Here is a 24,815-nt window from a genome sequence, read left to right on the forward strand (position 1 = left end):
ATTTCTCAGTCCAAAAACCCAGAGGTCTGCATATTCTTGTTGCTTCCTCCTTTCACAGGGACCAGTTGGCATGGGTCTGGGTGTCAGAAACCTGTAGCTCGAACAGAGATTCAGGCTCTAAAGGTCACAGTCAGGGTGGCAAAAACAGCTGCTTTTATCTCTTGCATGGCCTGTTCTCTTCCATTCCCCATTGCAAAGTACCTGCTTTTTGTGTCGCCCAATATAGGGGTGCCAGGAGGCTACCAAGATGAGGAATCTGCTGGTGTCAAAATACAAATAGCCCAGTCATCTGCCTGACCTCCTTTTTGGAAGTAGGTTACTTTAGGGACAGTAATGTGTCTGTTACCTAATTGGGAATCTGGTGCTGGGCTCCAGCCCATATGCTGCCCAAGAATGCTGGGCTAGTCCTTGTATCTTGTTGGAATTTCTGGCTCAGCTAGACAGTCGAAGCCCAGTTAGGAATGTTTGTAATCCCTACACAGTTTATTCCTTGCTCTGGCCCACCAACATGATATAAACTTGAGGGTAAGGACCAGTGGAGGCCATAATAACTTCCATGAGACTCATAATGCATAGGACTGTGGGCACATTCTGCACTCAAGTCTGTATTCAGCTGCCATTTTTCACCAGCCACACCAGGCTATTATAGGCAGAGATAGTGGAGAGGAGGATACCTGTGTATAGGAGGTCCTTTATGATTTAAGTTTTGTCCTTTTCCCCACCAAGGAGGTGCCACTGTGGGATGATGTGGCAAGGAGATGGGAACGTTGTGGGTGCATGGTTTGTTACTTACCAAACCATATTGGCCAGAATTCATTGAGATGGGGAGTGTATCCCTGCAACTGTTGCAGGATTATACAGTGGTGCTAGGTATCAATCCCTATGTGATCCCCTGCAGGAAACATAGCCACAGGGGCATCCAGTGGCCCAAAGGGCCTAATCCTCAGGATAGCTATAACCTCCAAACCCCTTATCCACACAGAATACCCAGAATCTCCCAGTGCTATTTGTCACGCCCCCCGCCCCCCCCCCCCACACACACACACACAGATTCTATATATCCTGGAATGATAGTGACCTGGCCATCTTCATCCAAAAGCGCCATAAAGATTTGTTTACTGTCCCCAAAAGGGAGTATGGCCTTTGTTCCCCAGGGGTGGATGGGTCCCTTGACCCCACCTAGGCCATATTTAATTTAGGTCTAAGTAAAGAGGTCCTTTTCAGGAGCCAGACTCGGGTCAAAGAGGTGACAGATCTTTAGGATCCTCCTCCTCTTCAGTTGCTTGTATCTAGGAATTATGGGGAGGGGTTTGGTAAGGGGCATGATTGTCTCTTTTGAGCCTGTGGTCCTACTTGTAGTTTACATTTTTTCCAGTGTTCTCTGTTGGATATAGCATGTATGGTATCCTTTAGAACCCATAGCTCTAGTAGTCACAAGAAGGTAGCTTGGTGGCCCCAAAAGGAAAGGGTCCCTGCTGTCCCATCTTGTGGGTCTCAGGATTTTCTGGGTTAACAAATAGGTGCCTACCACCTGCCAATCTGGCTCCTCAGTTAGTTACCACAGTGACTACCTTCTTAATACTGAAGCCTGATGGAGGGAGGGTATGATAAACTCATTCAATAACATCTCTCAGAGGAAGACCTGGAGTGAGGAAGGAAACTAACTTGTCATTCCATATAGGGCTACCCTTTCTAATAAAGTCATCAGTGTCCCACCATGAATTGAAACTCTGGTTAGGGGCTAAATCCCATGCATTAACACTCATTTGTCACAGTAAGTCTACTGCTTCCTCCTCATTAGTCCAAGGCTTAGTTGGAATTCAGGGGAGGCAACAACCCAGAGTGGGATATGCTCATCTCACTCCCTGAGGGATACAAACCAAGGCTGTGCCTGCAGATCAGGAGTGACTATACCATCAACTACTCATTCCCCACCCATACCCCCCAACCGCCACCTCCTTTAACTGCAGCTGAGAGTTTGTTGGAGGATGGGAATAGACACAAGGCAGCCAAGACTTCCATTCAGCCTTCTTGATCAGGGTGGTACTGGAGCCCTCATTATGAAGTCAGGACAGCCACAGGAAGGGATTCCCTTTAGGCTTCTGTCCATAACTATCTTTCAAATCCCATATCTCCTTCTTTGTAAAAGCGTGTAGATTAGTTTTCACCTCCAAATTCCCTATTTACTTCTAATAGTCTCCTGAATAATGACTGGCCTCACACCTCAAGATCAGTCTGGGTGGACTGAGTGTGGATTTGCCTGATTCCAAAATGAGAATATAAATAAGACACCCTGAACTAGGGAAGTGTATGCTGGGTGGTATAAGCCCCAACCTCATTGATCTCAGTATGGCATCTCAACATCCTGGCATTCATGTGGGGGGATCTCAAAATCCCATTTATCACTGGAGACAGCATGCCTTTGGTTCCCCAGCCGCAGGTCAGTACCTCTCTCCAAGCTGGTAAAGCAGTGGTACCTCTTCAGGTTAGCCCACAGAGCCATAAATCTTATGTTGCCCAAAGATGCTTCAGATAGCATGTGTGTTAGTTTATTAATGCTACTGGAAATGCAATATACCAGAAATGGGTTGGCTTTTATAAAGAATATATTGTTACAACTTTTTTGTTCTAAGGCCATAAAAATGTCCAAACTAAGGCATCCAGAGAAAGATACCTTGATTCAAGAAAGGCTAATCTGGGAAGCACATAGCTTCTGTCTGCTGGTCCTTTGGCTCCTGCAAACAGCTTACCCAGGTGCATTTTCTTTCTGCATCACCAAATATCTCTGTTTGTGGAAGCACTAAAGCTTTTTCAAAAATGGCACCCTCTTAAAGGATTCAAGTAAGGAACCCCACCTTGAATGGGTGGAAACATGTCTACATGGAAACTACCTAATCAAAAAGTCCCACCCACAATTGAGTGTGTCACATCTCCTTAAAAAAAATCAAAAAGATCCCACTCTACAATATTGAAACAGGATAAAAGAACATGGCTTCTCTGGGGTACATAATGGTTTCAAACCGGCACCACATGTAACAGAACCACCAAAAAGTCAACTCATTCCATACTTTACTGTACATCCTGCTCACTGCTCCAAAATCTGTAGAATGAGTTGCTGGCAGAGCATTATGGGAATGCAGGCTCAGATACAACAGATACTCTCAATGAATGACCACTTTATTACTTATACTGCACGCATCATCCAAAAGGTTAGGGAAAGAAGTCCCATCATGGCTGGTCCCCCAGAGATGCCAACTGCTCAGGTCAGGGTCAGTGGATCACAGCTCCATGTCACCTGCTTCACATCATAGATGAGGGAGTCCGGTGCTGTTTGAATGTTAGTTTGTTTTGTTTTGTTTTGTTTTTTTAACACCCCAGTGGGAGGAGGCCCTGTCACCAAGCAAAAAGCATATTTTAGGTAACCTTTGTGCAGAGTTCTTGTCCTGACATGCAGCGCGGGCTGCATGGTCCCAGTTTTGGGTTCATGGTATGGTCAAGCCATTCCATTTCTGGGTGGTTTGTTTCCCACCATTGAGACCTAATGTCTTCCGTGGCTGTGAAATCGAAGCATAATGAAACATCTCCACGCAAACAAGATAGAGGGGAAAGGAAGGGAGTACGAGAGGGCTGAGAGATGGCTGCTGAGCATGTCCATGGTCTCCCCAGCACCTACCTAGCAAGTACCCAGCACAATGAAAGGAAAGAAAAATAAAACACCAAGACATTATCATAAATTTTCAGAATTGAAATTAAAGTCCCTAAAAGCTCTAAGAGGAATATCTCAAGGGGGAGGGGATTTTGAACCGATAGATTACCTCAAATAGTTGATTATGAGAAAAATAGTATTCAGAAAGTTTTTATAATTCTGGAATAAATTTTGGAGAAAATTACCGATAGTGACATTAGAAAACTAAGCAAATGAAAAAACAAGGTTTTAGTTAAGTCCTAGAAGAATAAAAAATTGTATGAGAAAATAGGTATAATCCTATACCATACCTACTTGGCTTAACAAGGAGTACTTAGTGATAAGATAGGTGGTTGTAAAAACAGTATACCAGAAATGGGTTGGCTTTTATAAAGGGAATTTATTAAATTGCAAATTTATAATTCTAAGTCCATAGAAATGTCCAAATCAAGGCATCCAGGGAAAGATACTTTGACTCAAGAAACATCAGTAAGTCTGGGACACCTCTCTCAGCTGGGAACGCACATGGCTGGCATCCACTGGTTCTTTGACTTCTTGTTTAAACAGCTTCCCTGGGGACATTTTCTTTCTGCCATCATCAACTCTGAAACTTTTTCCAAAATGGTTCCTCTTAAAGGACTCCAGTAAGTAATTCACCTTGAATGAGTGAAGACACGTCTCCATGGAAACCACTTAATCAAAAGGTCTCACCCAACAATGTTGAATCAGGATTAAAGAACATGGCTTTTCTGGGGTCCACAACAGTTTCAAACTGGCACAGTAATGGATAGTAAATTAACCAGAATCTGTGATTCTGTTATTGAGACAGAGTGAAGAATGGGGAAATGGGAATGTGGGATGGTATGTTAGCTGAATCACCATCTTCTATAATAGGAAATCAATAGATAATGCCAAAAATTGATTAATCAAGAAATAGTAGTATAATTATAATCATTTAAATATATTGAGGTGTGGCCAGAAGGAATAGTTACAAATTTGTGAATAGGAAAGGGGTATCCAAGGAAGAGAAGGATGAGGGAGAAGACTTCTTTGTAATACTACTTTCTACTACATGTGTTGTATTATTGATTTTTTTTTTTTGCATGGGCAGTCTCTGGGAATCAGACCCATGTCTTTGGCATAGCAGGGAGGAATTCTGCCATTGAGCCACCATTGCACTGCCCTGTGTTGTGCTTTTATACAAATAAAAACAATTTAAAATATATTTGAACATTTTTGTGGCAAAATAATTTATTTTGAATTTATGTCATTGGTGTTTCTGCAAAAAAATACCATTCTTTTAATTTTTTTACTTTTTTAATTTTTAAAAATTTTATCTTGAAGTAACTTCAAACTCATAGAACAGTTGCAAAAATAATACAAACCCATAAAGAGAACTTCAGTGTATCCCCACCATTCCCAGATACCCAGGTCCAGCAATTTTAACATTTGCCACCTTTACCATATCATTCTATCTAGCTAGATTCTGAACGTTTGAGAGCAGATTACACACGTTATACTCCGTGAACACATAGTAACTTCCATGAACCTTTCCTGCAAATGAGGATATTCACTTATGTAATCACCTTAAGTGCAGTCATGAACTTCAAGAAATTTAATATTGATATAAAGCTTACATTCTGTATTTCAAGTTTTTCTGATGTCGTGGTGATGTCCTTTTGAGCCTTTTCTCTTCCATTCTTAGTTCACACCCAGTGTCATGTATTTCATTTAATTGTCATTTTCTCTTTGGCTCTTTTAATAATCATGGAAACATATGTATAAAATAAATCTGCCCTTTCCACCCCCTCCCAAGTATACCATTCAGAGAGAGTAATCATATTCACAATGTTGCAATACCCTTACCACCATTCATTACCAGAACTTTCCCTTCACCCTAAACAGAAACCCTATGCTCATTTTGCATTAATTCCCCATTGCCCCTGACCCTGACTCCTCATAACCTGTAGTGTACTTTCTGGCTCTATAATTTTGCATATTATTTCATATTTTCTTTGTTATTACCATGAGGCTCAAATTTAACATCCTAAGTCTTGAACAGTTTCATTTGACTTGATACCAAGTTAACTTCAATAATGTACACACACTGCATTCTTATAATCTTCCATCTCCCCCACCTTTATGTAGTTCTCATCGCAAATTATTTCTTTAAACATTGAGTCTAAAACAACTGACTTGATTACATTTTGTCCACTTGCCTTTTACATCCTGTAGTAAGTAGAAAATGAAGTTACAAACCAAAAATACAGCACTATCAGTGTTTATATTTACCCATGTCATTATCTTTACACTGGTAAACTACCATTACTGAGACTGAGATCTGTATTTACACATGTGACTTCAGTCAATTGTCTAATGTCCTTTGTGTTCAACTTTAAGAAACTCCCTTTAGCATTTATTGTAAGGCCATTCTACTGGTGATGAAGTCCCTCAGCTTTTGTTTATCTGGGAATGTATTAATCCTCACTTCATTTTTAAAGACAGTTTTACTAAATATAGAATTACTGGTTGGCAATATTTTGCTTTCAACCCTTTAAATATGTCGTCCCACTGCTTTCTTTGCCTCTGTGGTTCTCAAAGAGATAACAGCACTTAATCTTATTGAGGCTCCCTCGTATGTGGCGTGTTGCTTCTCCCTGGTGCCTTTCAGAATTCTATCTTTGGTATTCTTGTCAGTTTGATTATAGCATGGCGTTGTGTGGGTCTATTTGGATTTATCCTATTTGGAGTTTGTTGAGCATCTTAGATGTGTATATTTATGTTTTTCTTTAAATCTGGGAAGTTTTCAATCATTATTTCTTTGAATATTCCCTCTACTCCTTTCTCACTTCTCCTTTGGGGATTCTCACAGTGCATATATTGGTATATCCTGAGAGTATCCCACAGGTTCCTCAGGCTGTGTTCACTTTTCTTCATTCTTTCTTCTATCTGCTCCTCAGACTGTATAGTTTCAATTGTCTTATCCTCAAGTTCACTGATTCTTTATTCTGCCAGCTTCAGTCTCCTGTTGAGCTCCTCTAGGGAACTTTTAATTTCTGTTACTACCATCTTCAGTTCTGTTTGGTTCATAATTTTCATCTCTCTATTGATATTCTCTTTGTGTTTACCTGTCATTTTCCTTATTTCCTTTAGTTCTTTTTCCACGTTTTCCTTTAGCTCTTTAACTGTATTTAGGACCATTTTTTAAAAAGCTTTTGTCTGGAATGTCCCGCAACTAATCCTCCTCATTGACAGTTTCTAATACTTTAATTTTCTTCTTTGCCTGTGCCATCACTTCTTGCTTCTGTGTGTTTTGTAATCTTTTGTTGAAACTTGGACATTTTGATATCTAAATTGGTTATTCTTATTTAACCTTTGGGGCATCTGTTCCTTAAGCTTCTATCCAGCTAGTGTTAGTGTTCTATCCAGCTCGCTTTCTGTGAATGCTAAGAGCTGACCAAAAAAAAGAAAATAAAAGAAAACACCTTTCCGGGCAGGCCATGGTGGCTCAGCAGGCAGAGTTCTCGCCTGCCATGCCAGAGACCTGGGTTCGATTCCTGGTGCCTGCCCATGTTAAAAAAAAAAAAAAAAGGAAAGAAAACACCTTTCTTAGTCTTTACAGATTGACCAGTGGAGTGCTCTCCATCAGTTTATCCACAAAAAGATTTTAGAGTATTGCTCCAGGCCAAAGTATAGGGGCCTTCCTGGTCCTATCTGCACATGTGTGTGGTCTTGTGCATGTGTTCACCCTAGGAATTCTCCCATTTAAAAGGGTAGGAGTGTCCACTCTTTCCTAGAAAACAGTTTCCTTGTGGTTCTGGAAACTGCACTGTATGTCCTATAACGAGCAACCCCTTCTCCCAGGAAGCACAACTTGACTGATCTCCCACAATGTTTTATAGGAGAACTCTTTCGGCTACCTTTTCCAAACAGAACAAGTTCTGATTAGGCCAGACATACATGTTTCTAGTATGTGCACAAGAGTTACTGTGCTCCCTTGAAAGCAGGATCCAGGGATCTGTACTGGGAGTGCAAGCCAACTCACCATCGACCTGGTGGGGTGCTGGGGAGGGGCCAAGTAATCTTTTCTTGATTTGGCAATCACCCTGTTACTGCAGTCCTTTAACTGTTTTCGGAAGCTTTTAGTAAGATGTTTCTCCCAGTTCTTACTAGTTGTTCAAAACTTCTGGGGGGGACAGCCCTGAAGCTTCTCATTCTGCAATCTTGATTGGGGCTGAGATATTTTCCTGTTAATTTTTGATAAAGCTTTCTTTGAGGATTTTATTTTGTTTTATTTATATTGATAAATGAGAAAGTGTGAAATTGTAATCCATGGGGTCTTTTGTGCCAGTGTTGTGGTCCATACATGCAAAGGCTGAGGACTATGCTCTTAGGATCAGATAGCTAAGCAAAATAGTTCTTTCTTGCAATCAAGCAGGAGCCTTAAATTAACCACTAGGAAATATGCACAAATTCTAATATGATTTTGCTGAAGGAGTACCAGTAATGGTGACAATTCCTTTTGTCTCCTAGCATGTTTAACCGTAGTGCCAAGAGAAGGCAAACTAAATTTTAGATTAGAGTTTGGAATCCATACCAAATCCTATGTGATATTATATTTAATAACTTGTTAAAAAAATTCTTCCAGAAGAAATAAACTTTTCATGGAGAAATCTTATTTTTCAGTGTACAAATGAGGATTTCTAGATGTTATTTGTAAATCCTTTAAATTTCTGTAAATAGCAATGCTTTTGATTTGAATACTTGCCAATTACAAAAAATATAACCTTAAAATTTTTAACTTTCCTTTTCTGCCATTCAAAATGAAAAACGAAGTATTAAAATTTTATCTCTAAAATTTATATAGAGTTGTATAGCCTTATGTTTGTTTTCTGAGCTGGGTAGCTCAGCAGTGGAAAAAGCATTCCTACGTCAATTTTTCCCATTTGTACTCTGGATGAGGAGGAATTGTTAGAGGTATTTTAATGAATGCAGATCCTTCAGAATTCTCTGTTATAAAGTATTGCCTGTTTTTTTATTTTTATGCTAGTTATGTGACCTTTCTAAATCTCTTGTTTCTGCTCTTCAGGGTAAGGTAGCTGAACGTGGTACCCACCATGGTTTGCTGGCTAACCCTGGCAGTATCTATTCAGAAATGTGGCATACACAGAGCAGTCGTGTGCAAAACCATGATAAACTCAAATGGGATGTGAAGAAAGAAAGTGTGTCCAAAGAGGAGGAAAGGAAAAAACTACAAGAAGAAATTATCAACAGTGTGAAAGGCTGTGGAAACTGTTCCTGCTAAGTCAAATGAGACATTTTCTTTTCTTTCTTTTTTTGTCTACACATTTGCACAGAGGAAAATTGTTTTATTAAAAAAGCATACATTCCCATTTCCTATAATCCTTCTTTTAGATAACATTTATTTAAAAGGGGGGTTTAGTTTTACATCTTTCACAATCTACTTAATGTGGTGGTATCTCTGTTTATCCCCAAATGGTCTTCTTATTACTAACTTAGTTGTGCGCAAACATAATTTTATACCATTTCACTTTACCTCATTTCCATTTCTGAGGCCTGACTTTTGATATTCATAACCAGAAGAATCAGATTGTTTCCAATTTTTTGTGCAAGTTTTAAAATCTCCTTTATGCTGGCAATTTAGAAGGAACGTGTCTGTTTCTTAAAATTAAAAAACAAAAAGAGAGAAAGAAGAATGGGACAGTATAGTTTCATTGTTTCTCCTCCCTCCTGATAAAATGAATTTATAAGCACATATAAAGTTAGAACTTGTCAGAAATAGACATGCATTTATAGATCAGTTGTCTTAGTTGATAAGAGTTCTATACTTACATGTTTTAAAGTAGTTTTTATTATATACCTTTTTGGAGGAAAAACCTTAGTTCTCATATTAGCATATAGAATATTATTCTTCATTAACCAGCACCATAACTATCATCCAGTAATTGGAGTTTTATTTTTCCACTGAAATGGAGCATTGCTCTTTTATTGAGCCAAAATTTATACATTTTTTCTTTAGAGTCTTCCAAACTCTGATATAATTTGTAAGTTTCTACGCTGGAAATAATCTAAAAAAATTAAGAAGTTAATAACCTTTTATCTTTCCATCATTTAATGCACTGCTTTTGTTGCCTGAAATTATACTGAGAAACATCTAAATGGGATGTGTGCACATGCTCATATTTGGATAAAGCAACATCCACTTACAAATTATTTGAGTACTTTAGGGAAATAGGAGAGGTTTACATATATATATGCTCTTTAGATGGTCAAGACCCCTAAACTGTGTTGACACTTAAGAATTACTTCATTATTAGGCCTTACCTTTTTTTTTTTTTTTAAGTAATTTAATGAGTTCCTTTAAGCTTGACATAGGAGCATGGAGAAACCCAATCAGGTTTTACCTGCTAGAAATAATTAATAAAATGATGGCATATATTTACTTAGAAAGTCTTCTCTTTTCCAATTTGAATTTGCTTTGATTTGTTAGCAGTCATTTAGTGTGAAAAGCTTAAGTATCTCATGAACTGCAACATAACTAAATAATGAGGTTTTATTTTCCCAGAAAAGGTCCTAAGTCCTTATTTTCTTCGTTTATGGTTTTAATGTGCTTTAAATGATAATTTGGTTTAGAAGAGATTAATATATTTATATTTTCTGTTTTGCTTTGTATTTCTGTAATTGTTGGAAGAATAGATGAACTTACCCAAATAGGATGTCCTGTTATGTGATATAAAGGCAACTCTAGGTAAGAGTTGTGATGAGTAACCTAAAGCTAACATTTCAGTTAGTCTTTGATGCCAGAGTATGTGACATAGGATCATACTTTTGAAGTTGGAGTTAACACTGAGGTACATAATCAACTGCAAAAATAACTATATTGGACATTATATTATAGTGGGCATTACTTTTCTCTGCTGAGAAAAACAGCACTTTGAATAAATTAGCTGTACTATTGGAAATGTTGTTAAAGTCTAGGTAGAATTGTTGCCTCTCTCTTAATTCATTGTATACATTTCCAATGATGTGGTTGGAAAATATTTTACTTAGTTGCAGATATGATTGACATAACCATTAGTAATACTAATTTTTTGTTTTTGGCATGGGCAGACTCCGGGAATCGAATCCGGGTCTCCAGTTTGGCAGGCGAGAATTCTGCCACTGAGCAACCATTGCCCACCCAATAATACTCATTTTGAAGTGTGAATTGCTGTTTTGAAAATAAGTGGTTCTGTGTTGTAGCATACAGTCAAGGAAGACTAGGAACATTATTAAAATTAAAATAATTTCCCCACTAAGACATTTGAAGCTATATTCTTTTCACATGATTGGAGATGGTCCCTAAGCCATTGGGTCATTATGGTCATTAACCAGTGTTTTCAGCTAATAAAAACTGAATTACATGAAAAAAATAGTTATTGTAGGGACCGTTTTTAAGTCTTAACTCTTCTCTTATCCTCATCATAATTAGGTGGTTCTATGCAATGAAATAGTAGACAAATTAAAATGAAAGAAATGCTTCCTAGGATGATTCACTTAGAGGAAATGCCAAGAAAAGGGGCATTTAATTATGATTTACTAGTTTTACATTACAATATTACATACACAAATGATAAGATGTATACATTTTTATAGGGGTGTTGCAAATTAATTTTTTTCAGTAACGGTATTGGAATGACTAAGCTTCAGTCATGGAATATGGAGTAAGAAGTTTGGGTTTTATTTCTTACTTCCCTTTATTTTTCACTTTTTTTTTTTTTGGAGTGGGTGCTTGGTCTAGAAATCTAACCCAGGTCTCCATGGAAGGCAAGCATTCTACCGCTAAATACCTGTGCACCTGTAACTTCCCTTTATTTTAAAGAGCAAAAATTTTGCTTTTTTCCTAAGGGAATCCCAATTCATAAATGCTTGTAAAAAACTAAATTGAAATCAAGGTGATTTGAGATCATAAAAACTGGGCATCATCTTGCCTTCCTTAAGGTTCTTAACATAGAAATGAAGAACCTTTTGGTGAGCAGATGGACTCATTTGGAAATTTTTAAATAGATCAGTCTGAGAGTCACTTGTGAAAATCAAAAAGCAGTCTTAGCATTTAGACATGAACAAACTCAAAATATGTATTTACTTTTCCTCTGCAAAGATTTGAACCTTTTGTATACCTCATCATTTTGCCTTTCTCTTAGATGTTGACAAAGTTCAGTTTGTGAAGATGGCTGCTTAAAACATGTTTTGCTTTAAAGGCAATGTATTTAAAGATGGTATGATTCCTTGTTTCCAAATCATATAGTCCATTCTACCCATCTTGGTCCTAACCTTCCTAGTTGCTGATATGTCAGTGAGTAGCAACTTTTATCAAAGTGTATTCATAATCATTTTACCTTGTAACTTCATCCCATGATATTCTGCTGTGGATTAGTAGTTGAAAATATTGAATTATCATTGGAATTTCAGTTTTCTTAGATTATAGAAGGGTCCCTTCTTTGAGTATATATATTTTGAATATAAACTATATAGTAAATGAGAATATTAAGTAAACAAGCTGGATAAAACTGGTGGTTGGTAGTAGTGATATCATCAATGTGGCAATGTAGGACATCCCCTGGAAAAGTCTGCCCTCAGAAACAACTAATAAAAGGACAAATCCCATTTGCTTGGAACTCTGAGAGACTGGAGAAGCAATCCAAAAACATTGAATCGAAGAAAAAGAAAACACCAAACTAAAGATAAGAGATCTATGACTTGGACCTGCCAATCTGGACCCACTCCTCCTTACTTGGTTTCATGCAGCTTGAGTCACTCAGTGGTAGCATGGCTCAGGTATCTCCTGTGTATGCAGACCACAGAGCCACTCACAACGGTAAGAACCCCACGCATATTCAGGCACAGGGAGCCAAGGCTACAGAGACCCAGAGTGGAGCTCAAACCTCTGATAATGTGTGCATACAAAAGGGCCCCCAGGAAACAAAAAGATCTGTGGCAGAACTGTTTGCAAGAGGTGGAAACATCCAACCCAGTCTCTGACTCCTGGAGCCCCTAGATGAAAAAAGGTACCTTTTTAAACATTGAACCCACCTGGCCACTTGGGGCAAGATACCCTATTGGGGACATTACCAAAGACAAAAACGACTCAGGAGAAAAAGGGAAAACTGAACTGCATTAAAGCAGGATAGGTCCCAGGACTGAAAAGTAATGAAAAGGGGACACTGAGTGAGGACTAGCAGTTGAACAAATCATAGGGGCTCGGGAGAAAATCCTGCACAAAAACAACAAATCAGGATTACCAGAGAAGGAACAGAGAAAAGGAAGTTTTCTCTTGGAGGTGAAATAATTGGACATAAAAGGGCAGTCTTAAAAGTTGCACTACATGTATAGGGCAAGAAACAGTGCAGAATACCTAAGAAAATCTGAACAATTAAATGTGGCAACTCTAAAGTTCAGTATAAGCTGGGCCAAGAATCAAGAGTCAAAGAAGAGCTTTAACGCATAGCCAATCTACAGTAAAACCCTAAATAAGAAGGAGAAATTGAACTTCAGAGTTAGCACATCAAAATAATCAATTGTCCAGACATCAACAAAAATGTTGAGCCATACTTAGAAATGGGAAGATATGGCACAGTCAAGGGAACAAATTAAAATGTCATAGTAAACATAGGCTTTAAAACAAGGATATTAAAACATTTTCTAATTCAAGATGAAGGAAAATATTGAAAGAAACTAAATATGGATATAAAAGAGCTAAAGGATATTACGACTGTGAGCATAAAGAATTTGAAAGTTTACCAAGAAACAAAATTATGGAGATGAAAAGCACAATAGTGGGGATTAATAATACATGAGGCACATAACAGCAGATTTGAAGAGGCAGAAAAAAGAAAACACACTCATACAGTCAGAAAAACAGATGGAGAAGAGGAAAATTCGAGTAGTGTCTTAAGGGACTTCTGTAACAGCATGAAGTGTACCAGCATATGCATCGTGCAAATCCCAAGAGAAGAGACTGGAAAAGGGACAGAAAAAAGTTTCCCAACTTTTATGGAAGACATAAATATACAAGTCCAAGAAGTGCAAAGTATTCAAAACAGGTTAAACCCTTATAGACCTACTCCAAAACATATGCTAATCAGAAGGTCACATGCCAACGATAGAGTGAGAATTCTGAAAGTAGCAAAAGAAAAGTGATTAATCACACACAAGGGATATTCACTAAAACAAAGTGCTGATTTCTCCTTAGAAACCTTGAAGACTAGAAGGCAGTGGTATGATATATTTAAGGTACTGAAATAGGAAAACTGCCAGGCAAGAATTCCTTATGCATCCCTACAAAAAATGAGGAGGAGTTTTTAGAAAATGCTTATAAGAAAACAGGGGCCTAGATGTAAGCTCATGGCAAAAACATTTAGTCTGGAGTGGTGGTTATTATCTCTGGATTTTGAGAGGCTATTTTATGTATCTATAACCTGGTATTTTGAGGTGAGAACAAAGCCAATCAGGTCAGGGTTAAAGTAATTCAGAATACAGGTCTTCTAGTTTGCTAGCTGCCGAATGCAATATACCAGAAATGGAATGGCTTTTTAAAGGGGGAATTTAATAAAGTTGCTAGTTTACAGTTCTGAGGCCAAGAAAATGTCCCAGTTAAAACAAGTCTATAGAAATGTCCAATCTAAGGCATCCAGGGAAAGATAACTTGGTTCAAGGCCGATGAAGTTCAGTTTCTCTCTCAAGTAGAAGGGCACATGGCGAACACAGAGTTTCTCTCTCATTTGGAAAGGCACATGGTGAACATGGTCAGGGTTCATCTCTTATCTGGAAGGGAGCACATAGTCAACACAGTGTCATCCGCTAGCTTCTTCTCCTGGTTTCCTGTTTCATGAAGCTCCCTGGGAGGCATTTTCCTTTTTCATCTCCAAAGATCACTGGCTGGTGGACTCTGCTACTCGTGGCTATGTTGTCCTGCTCTGCTCTCTCTGAATCTCATTCTCCAAAATGTTTCCTCTTTTATACGACTTCAGAAACAAATCAAGACCCACGCAAATGGGTGGTGGACACATGCCTCTACCTAATCCAGCTCAACAACCACTCTTGATTAAATCACATCTCCAGGTAGATGATCTAATTACAGTTTCAAACATACAATACTGAAAAGAGAATAGAAGAAATGGCTGCCTTTACAAAATGGGATTAGGATTAAAACATGACTTTTCTAGGATACATACATCATTTCAAACCAGCACAACAGGGATAAGGAAGACATTGCCTATATTTTAGAACCCCACCTACTCTTTGAGACCAAAGGAAGAAAGATTTATTTCTTCTGAAAACTAAATTTTCTGTAGCACATAATCTTACTCAACCTGTCTGGATAGCTCATTTGAACAGTTGAAACACAGGGAGCCCAGAATAAGAATGAGGGCCTTTAATTCTGTATAGATTATTGTAATGCCTGGATACATCATAGAGTATATTAAGCAGATAATCAAAAAGTATTGGCAAAGTCCCCTGAGGGAGGGGAGAAAACATATGGAACTATTAAACCCTACCATCAGGGAATCCCCTGATACTGTGTCAAACTTTAGGGGCACCCAAATCAATAGGCCATCCCCTCGATCATGAAGCTTACTCTTGTGAAGCTTATGTAGGTAGCAGAGAAGCTTAGCCTACCTATAGGAATGCCTGGAGGACCTCTTTTGTTGCTCAGATGTGGCCTCACTCTCTGTAAGCCCAATTCTGCAAGTGAAATCATTGTCCTCCCCCCTGATATGGGACATGACATCCAGGGCTGAATGTCTCCCTAGAGGCATAGGAGATGACTCCCTGGAATGAGTCTGGCCGTGGCACTGTGGGATCAACAATACCCTCTTCACCAAAAGGAGGGAAAAAAGTGTAACTAGTAAAATATCAGTGGCTGAGAGAGTTCAAATTAGAGTTGAAATACTACCGTGGAGGTCACGCTAGGCAAGCTTTAGTTAGACGTTGCTACCTTTCATAACTTTCCAAACCCCAACCAAAACTGTTCCAGCCAATCATAAATAACACCTAGGGCAATATATAAAAATCTGCAAAGGTTCCATGCACTAGGGTAACTTTCTAGAAACCTACAACCTCCAAATGGGTCCCTGGACCAGTTAAGTCCTGAAACCTAGAAGGCCCAGCCTGTCCAGGACATCAGCTAGTTCTATCTCCCTATCCCATATTATTGATGGCCTGTTCCAATGTGAAAAATTTAAAATGGCCATGGCCCATATACTCCTAAAGAGTGAGATTGACGGTGGAGTTAGGGTTTAACAAGTGAATATGATTACTGAATCATTAAATTGATATTTATTTTAGTCTCCAGCATCCTAGAGCAGCTAGAAGTAAAAACCAAAAATTGTGGAATTGTAACCCATACCAAACTCTGAAATCTGTTCTACAATTGCTGTGCTGTGCTTTGAAATTCATTGCTTTTTTGTATATATGTTATTTTTCACAAAAAAGAAAAATTGTCAATTGTGATGACATTTGTTCCTTCTAGCCTCCTATATTCTGGAGCCGCTAGAAGGAAAAATCCAAGAGGATGGTATGGTAGCCCATGACAAACTCTGAGATCTGTCCTGTAATTATTTGTTGAAGAGTGCTTTGAAAACTATTGCTTTTTTCTTTCTTTGCTTTGTATATATTTTATATTATACAATTTTAAAAGTTAAAAAAAAAGTGAACCAAAAAAAAAATGAGGGGGAGTTTAAAACATTCACAGAGAAACAGAAGCAGTGAGTTTGCCACTTAAAGATCTTCCCTACAAGATTTGCTAAAGGGAGTTCTTCTGTTTGAAAGAAAAAGACAGGAGAGAGTGGCTTGGAGCATGGAAGAAGGACAGATATCCATAAAGATAACTGATTAAATGCAAAACCCAATAGTACTTTATCCTCAATATGTAACTCTACTTTTTAATTCCTATAGGAGTTAAAATACAATTAAATGAGAAATAATCATGTCCTGATAAAGGATATGCAAAATATAAAGAAGTAATGTGGTATAAATACAACATAAAGAGGGGAAATGGAGGGATATGGGGGCAAAGAATGTGTATGCTATCGAAGTTAGGTTGGTATCTTTTCAAATTACTAGGTTATAGACTTAGGTTATGTAACACAAACCCCAAGATCACCACAAGGGAAGTATTTTTTAAATACAGAAATGGAAATGAGAAAGGGATCGATCATATACATGCCCAAAGATCAACTATACAAGAAAGTAGGCTACCATAAAGGATAAAAATAAAGAAAGAAACAAAAAGATATGACACAAAGAACAAAGGACAGAGTGGCTAAACAAGTTCTGCCTTTATAGTTGTAACACTGAATGTTAATGATTAAACCCTTCAAAGACAGTATGAAGTTGGCAGAATGGACTTAAAAAAAAAACATGATCCAACTATATGTTGTTTACAGGAGACTCACTTTATACCCAAAGACAAAAATAGGCTGCAAGTGGAAGGATGGAAAAAGATAATCCATGCGAATAGTAACTAAAAGAGCTGGGTTCACTATACTCATATCAGACAGAATACACTTTATATCAAAAACTGTGTGAGACAACACTATATCTTAATTAAAGGGTCAGTGTACCAAGAAGAAATAAAAATGAATATACACCTAACCCCAATACTCCAAAATTCATGAGGCAAAACCTGGCCAAACTGAAGGGAGAATGTCTCTACAATAATAGTTGGAGGTTTTATTATGCTACTTTCAACAATACATAGAACATCCAGATGGAAGATCAATAGGGAAAAGTGAATTTGAGTCACATGATAAATGAACTAGAATTAACAGACATATACAGAACATTGCACCCCAAAGCATCAGGATGTGCATTCTCAACTGTACATGGATCATTCATTTACCAGGATAGACTACATTTTGAGTCACAAAACATGTCTCAATAAATTTAAGAAAGCAAATTGTTTAAAGCATCTTCTCTGACCTCAATGCATTGGAGCTGGAAGTCAACACAGGCAGAGAACTGGAAAATCCACTAAATATAGAAGTTAAATAACACACTCTAAAACTATCAGTGGGTCAAGGAAGAAATCACAAGGAAATTCAGTAAGTATCGTGACACAAATGAAAATGAGAACACAACGTATCAAAACTTATGTGATGTAGAGAAAGCAGTGTAGAGAAGGAAATTTGTAGCCCTAAATGTTTATATCAAAAGTGAAGAAAGAGCTAAAATCAAAGCCCTAAGTGTACACGTGGAGTAGCTAGTCAACAGCAAACTAAACCCTAATCAAGCAGAAGGAAAGAAATAGCAATGAATACAGCAGAAATAAATGAAATTGAGAATTAAAAAGCAATAGCAGTATCAAAATTAAAAATTCATTTTTGAAAAGATCAATAAAATTGAAATTTAGCTATACAAAGTCAAAAAGACTGCAAATAAAATTAAAAATGGGGGGGCAACATACTGACCCCACAGAAGTGAAAAGAATTGTGAGGATACTATGAACAACTGTATGTCAAAAAAATCAATGGACAAATTCTAGGAACACAAACAACCTACAGCAACTTCAGAAGAAATAGACAAGTTAGATGTAAAGAGATTGAATCAGTCACCAAAAATCTCCCAAGAAAGGAAAATCTAGGACCATTTGGTTTCACAGGTGACTTCTACCATACATTCCAAAAACTAACACAAATCTCATTCAGATTATTCCAAAAATTTGAAGAGGAAGTAACACTACCTAGCTCATTCTATGAAACCAACATCACCCTAATACTAAAGCCAGAAAAGATACTACAAAAAAGACAATTACAGACCAATCTAATGAATATGGATGTGAAAATCTTCAACAAAATAATAGCAAGCTGAATGCAAGAGCACATTAAAGGATTATGCACCATGATTTATCACAGGTATGCAAAGGTTCAGCAGAAGAAAAATCAATGTAATACACCACATTAACACAATGGATAAAACCACTTGATCATCTCATTGATGCAGAAAAGACATTTGCAAAATCCAACATGCATTCTTGATTTAAAAAAAGCACTTGGAAAAATAGGAATAGGACAAACTTATTTGACATGTTACAGGGCATGTGCGAAAAATCCACTGTTAACATCAAGCTCAATGATGAAAAGCTGAAAACTTCTCTCTAGAATTGGGAGTAAGACCAGTATACCTACTGTCATCACTGTTATTAAACATTGTACTGGACATTTTCCCTAAGGAAAAAGAAGGAAAAAAGAGAAAGAAAGAAAAAGCATCCATATTGGAAAGGAAGTAGTAAAACTTTCACAGATTGCCAACAACATGATCTTAAATATAGGGAAAAAAATCACAAGTGTTAGAGAGGATTTGGGGAAATAGAAACAATTATTAATTGGTGGGAATGAAATGGTGCAGTTACTGTGGAAGACAGCATGTCAGTTTCTCAGAAAATTAAGTATAGAGTTACCATATGATCTAGCAACCCCACTTCTAGGCGTATTCACAAAAGATTTGAAAGCAAAGTTGAACAGATATTTGCACATCCTTGTTCATAGTGACGTGATTCAAAATTGCCAAAAGATGGAAGGAACTCGTATTCATCAACCGATTAATGTATAAATGAAATGTTAACATATACATACAATGGAATATTATACACTCATAGAAAGTAAGTTCTGATACATGTGACAGCATGGTTGAATGTTAAAGACACCATTTTGAGTGACATAAGACAGACACAAAAGGAAAAATGTATGATCTCGCTGATATGAAATATTACAATAAATATTTCTTATTACAATAAGAAAACTCATAGAGTCAGAATCTAGAATACAGATTCCCAAGGGTGGGGGTAGGGAATGGGGAGTCAATGCTTAAATTGTACAGAGTTTCTGTTTACATTGATGGTAGAGGTTTGGTACTGGAAAGTGTCTATGGTAACACAACATTGTGAATGTAATCAACACCAATGAATTATATATGTGAATGTGGTTAAAAGAAAATTTTAGGTTTTTATGTTACTGGAAGAAAATTATAGAAAGAAAAACAGGACTCTACACAAACAGTGAATCCTATTGTAAACAATGGACTGTAGTTATTAGTAAAATTATAAATGTGTGCTTTCTTTAATTGTAACAAATACACCACACTCATGGGAGGTGTTAATAGTAGGGTGATATATGGGAACTCTATTTTTTTGCATGACTTTTCTACAACCCTACAAGCGCTCTAATAAAAATAGATTTAAAAAAAAAAAAAGAAACACAGCCAGGGAGTTCTTTTATCACAATTTTTATTTTTTACAACAAGCTACCTTGATAATTATTACTAAATAAATATTTTGGTGCCCCATTGAAGCAAGTTTTCTTCAGTACACAGGAAAAGCTGATTTTTAGTCATTCATATGTTCAGAAGAAATACAGTTAATAGACACTCTGGGGTTATGGTCTTACAGTCCTATGCAGAAGGTGAAAATTGGAATATTTTCAGAGAGAAAGAAATTGTTTGCAGAGTGCCTAATACGGGTAAAGTGGTAACAAATCATACTTTCAGTTAACATTAAGCAATCATTTTTGATGACCAATTGTAGAAAGAAAATTTATATTTTACCCAGTGTCTCAGTTCTAATGATTTACGTAAACCATTGAGGTTGAGAAATGTCTTGACTTTAACCCACATTAAACTAGCATTTTGATTGCCTATTAGAGTTGGACATATTGTACATGTTCTAATTAAAAACATTCAAATATTTTTGGTTTAAAAAATTAGTGAATTGTTTCCATATTTCTAGCTCTCACACATCTACAGTAGAATGTTTTCCCTAATATTTGTGAATTTATATTCCATTTCTATTTAATAAGATCATTGGATTTTAGAGTTGGAAGGAACCTAGAGGTCATCCAATACAATTTCCTCATTCTATAGATAAGGAATCTGAATTTCAGGTAAAACAGCTTTTACAAAGTCACTGAGCTTGATATAGGCCAAGTTGGGAGGAAAACCCTGGATTCCTAACACCCAGGCCATTCTGCTGCATCTCGTTTCCATTCAGGAGTTATGGTGCAGCCTACGGATAACAGTTTGGCAGCTCCTCAGAAAATTAAGCATAGAGTTACCATATGACCAACAATCCCACTTTTGATATGTACCCCCAAATAATTGAAAGCACTGTCTTAGGCAGGTATTTGCACGATGCTTATAGTGGCATTAGTCACAATTGCCAAAATATGGAGGCAAATCAAGTGTTCATCAAATGATCAATGGATAAACAATGTGGTAATACATGCAGTGGAATATTATATTATTCACCCTTGAAAAGGAATGAAGTTCTGACACATGCAACAACATGAATGAACCTTGAAGACATCATGTTGAATGAAGTAAGCTCAACATGAAAGAACAAACGTGTGATCTCACTGATATGAAATAATTAAATAGCAAATTCATAGAGTCTGACACTAAGCTACAGCTTACCAAGGGCCTGTGGGATACGGAATGGGGAGTTATGCTTAACTGGTAAAAAATTTCTGTTTGGGGTGATGGAAAAGTTTTAATAGTGGATAGTGGTGATGATAGCAGAGCATTGTAAATGTAATTAACACTATCGAATTATTTTTTTCATGTAGTTAAATGAGTAAATTTTAGGTTGTATATATGTTACTAGAATAAAACTTTAAAAAGAAACCATAGTACTGTACAACAAAAAGCAGTGAACCCTAATGGAAACTCTGGGGTATAGTTAAAGTACATTATAATAATATTGTTTCATCAATTGTAATATGTACTACACCAATTCAAAGTTAGTAATAGAATGGTATATGGGAACCCTGTGTTTTCTGCATGATTTTCTTGTAAACCCACAAGTTCTCTAATAAATATATATATTTATATTTATATACGACCATATCAAAATGGAAAAAAGAATGTCATATAAATGAAATGATGGAGTATGTAAAATGAAGAAAAGAATATATCTAATGGTGAGATGGTGGGTTATAAAACTTGACAAACCCTCTCCCGAGAAAAACAATTTACTGAAAATATATTAAGAAAACGAAGTCCCTCCGGGGTGCATGGGTGATTCAGTCGTAGAAGGCTCACCTTCCATGCCAGAGACCCAGCTCAATTCCTGGACCCTGCACCACCCCCCACCCCCAAAAAAATAAAAGTCCCTGGAAATTGTCCTAAGTACAAACAGTCAATGAGAAACATTAAAGAAAAAATACTAAGTCTTTAAGAAAAGCAAGAACCTGTGGCATTTGGGGGCACTAACTGCTTCTTTACACTCCCCCTCACTCGCCAATCAGGACTTTGTTACTGAACCTCTATTGAAAGTTCTCTGTCCTGCACAGATGAGCCAAGATAACAGCAAGGGGGAGCTGGGGTGGGGCTCCCTCCCTTTTCCCCTATCCCCCAGTCTGGGGCTACTATTTTACCCTGGCAGACACAGCTAAAAAGACTAGAAAACCCTTTTCCCACCCAACCCCCACTCAGAGAGGAAGCTCTGCTGGAGGAGACCAGCCTTACCCAGTTTGTTTCTAGATTGAAGGTTTCACTTGATAGTCAAACTAAAAATACTGGAGGCTGCCATCACCACCAGCCCTCCTAGATTAGTGGCATCCCTCTGGTTAAAGTGAGCCCCCATCTCCAGAAGTAGTCCACTGATGCAGGGGTTCTGCCCAAGGGGAAAGTCAGGCTACAAAGACAAATTACTTCCACAGTCCAGCCTGAGGTGGCTATTTTTTGCACAGAGATTGGAGATCTCCATCCCTAACAACATTGTCAAAAACAATGGAGATCTTAGTGGACAACAATTAAGAAGAGCTAGTATATGTACAGGCAAAACAGCAGAGCAGCCAGAAGTTTAACAGAGAAACATTAAACTGAAGGAGCTGAAAAGAGTGCTCCTCAAACAAAGTTGAATCAGGGTTGAGAAAAAATGTGCAGATGCTAGGCTGAACCTTCTCAGCAATCAGAGCAGGTATGGGGAAGACTTGAAAGCATTGCACATGGTATACAGACCCATCAACACAAGGCAAAATTTCATTGGTACAAGGGGTTTAACCTCTGAACAAACAAGATGATAAATTATTCTGCCTCCAGGTGATTCCTAAATACACGTTTAAAAATAAAATTACTCTCATCCCTGGCAGTCTGGAAGATTATGTGCATGTCTAAGGCTGTGCCATCTTAGGAATGATCATAGAGGGAACACCCAAATTACTAGTCCTTGGCTGAACATGGAATGAAAACTCCCTGAACTATGAGAGCCTTCAAGCTGTACACATATCCAGTGGTAAAAGGTAAAAATCTTAATGGCCAATGCATGCCTTATGCTGACCCAGGGGCAATGCCTAGGTTGTTAGACTAATGTAAACAAGCTGAAAAATTCAGGGTTCTCATGCTACACACTGCAAGAGAAATAGACATCAGAATTGGTTCAGCCAATTCACTATGCAAACAACAAGCAAATAATCCTCATAGGGTATGGGGATCAGTATTCAGAGTTGATATAAGATATTATCTAAAATGTTTAATGTACAACACAAAATTACAAGGCACGCATAGGAAAAAGGCAGGCAATGGAAACTACCTTTGAAGGGGCCCAGGTGATAGGTGTAGCAATGGTTTCAAAATTTATTTCAAAATATACTCAAAGAAATAAAGGAAACCATGCTGAAAGAATTAAATGAAGGTATGATGACAATGCCTCACCAAATAAGAATATATCAATAAAAAGAGAGAAATTATATATATAAAGGACCAAATGAGAATTCTGTAGTTAACAAGTACAAATACCAAAATGGATAATTCACTAGAGTAACTTAATAGTAAATTTGAGCTGGCAGAAGAAAGAATCAACACCTTGAAAATATTCAATAGAGATTATGCAATCTGAAGAACAGGGAAATAATGAAGAAAAAATAAAAAGAACCTCAGAGAAATGTGGGACATCATTAAGCACACCAACATAAACATAATGTGTGAACCAGAAGGAGAGGAGAGAAAAGGACAGAAATTATATTTAAATAAATGGCTGAAAATTTCTAAATTTGATGAAAAATATTATATATCCAACAAGTTTTAAAAACTCCAAGGTGTATGAACAAAAAGAGAGCTGAACCCAAGTACATCATAGTCAAAATTTTGACACCCAGAAATAAAGAAAATAATGAGAGAAAATTGAATCATCACATACCAAAAAAACCACAATATGATTAACAATTGAAATCTCATCATGAGGAGTGAATATGTTGAAAGTAAAAAAAATCGGCAAGCAAGAATATTATATTCAGCAAAACTGTTTTTCAAAAATGAAGGTAAAGTTGAGACGTACCCAGAAAATAAAAATAGAATTCATTGCTAGCAAACTGACATTACAAGAAATGCAAAGGAATTTCTTCAGGCAAAAAGTAACTAGCAGCTGTGGCGGCCGGAGCTCCTCCCTCCCTCCTTCCCGGGCTGGCTGAGAGTCTCGGAGAGGCAAGTTTCCCAAGCCGAGGCAGCCGGCGCCCCTCTTTTGTGGGCGGCTTCCTGGACCGGCTACGAGTCTCGGATCAGAGGGCTACCCAAGCCGTGGTGGCCCTCCCCCGCGGGTGGCTTCCTGGTCCGGTGGGGAATTCCCCGGGCCCGCTGCAGCCAGCGACTGACACCCCTCCAGGGAGAGGTGGAAATTTCCGACAGTGGCAGGGACTGGGTCCAACCAAACACCAATAGGGGAGTTAATAAAGGAGCCACAGGGTCCCCTCAAGCCGCGGCGGCTGACGCCCCCACCACGCGCGGCCCCCCGAACCAACGGAGAGAATTGGATAGGAAATCCCCAGGCCGCGGAGATCGGTGACCGCGGGGGATCCCTTCCAAACACGTGAGACAAACGTGTGCCACGAGCGCCACCTACTGGGCAGGATAAGAAAAACAGAACCCAGAGATTTCACAGAAAAATCTTACAACCTTGTTGGGTTCGACACCCAGGGAAATCTGACAAAATGCCAAGACGCCATCAGCAAAAGATAACGGTCCACGCTCAGAAGATTGAGAATATGGCCCAGTCAAAGGAACAAACCAATAGTTCAAATGAGATACAAGAGCTGAGACAACTAATGCTGAATATACGAACAGAAATGGAAAACTTCTTCAA

The 24,815-nt window shown here is 37.9% G+C and overlaps 1 protein-coding gene across 3 annotated transcripts in view; it reads left to right on the forward strand.

The window, feature by feature from the left end:
• The window catches only part of ABCB7 (ATP binding cassette subfamily B member 7), a 189,798-nt gene extending 168,273 nt beyond the window's left edge, over positions 1 to 21,525 (forward strand). Inside the window, exon 16 of one of the 3 annotated variants that reach the window (XM_077145350.1) lies at positions 8,775 to 21,522. In XM_077145350.1, the coding sequence (XP_077001465.1) occupies positions 8,775 to 8,990 (216 nt within the window). In that variant the 3' untranslated portion in view covers positions 8,991 to 21,522. Of the gene's footprint in view, positions 1 to 8,774 lie in introns of all 3 variants that reach the window. The other 2 variants (XM_077145351.1, XM_077145352.1) reach the window with 2 other exon arrangements.
• The last annotated feature ends 3,290 nt before the right edge of the window (positions 21,526 to 24,815 follow it).

Source organism: Tamandua tetradactyla, chromosome X, assembly GCF_023851605.1.
Source record: "Tamandua tetradactyla isolate mTamTet1 chromosome X, mTamTet1.pri, whole genome shotgun sequence".
Taxonomy (NCBI): Eukaryota; Metazoa; Chordata; class Mammalia; order Pilosa; family Myrmecophagidae; genus Tamandua; species Tamandua tetradactyla.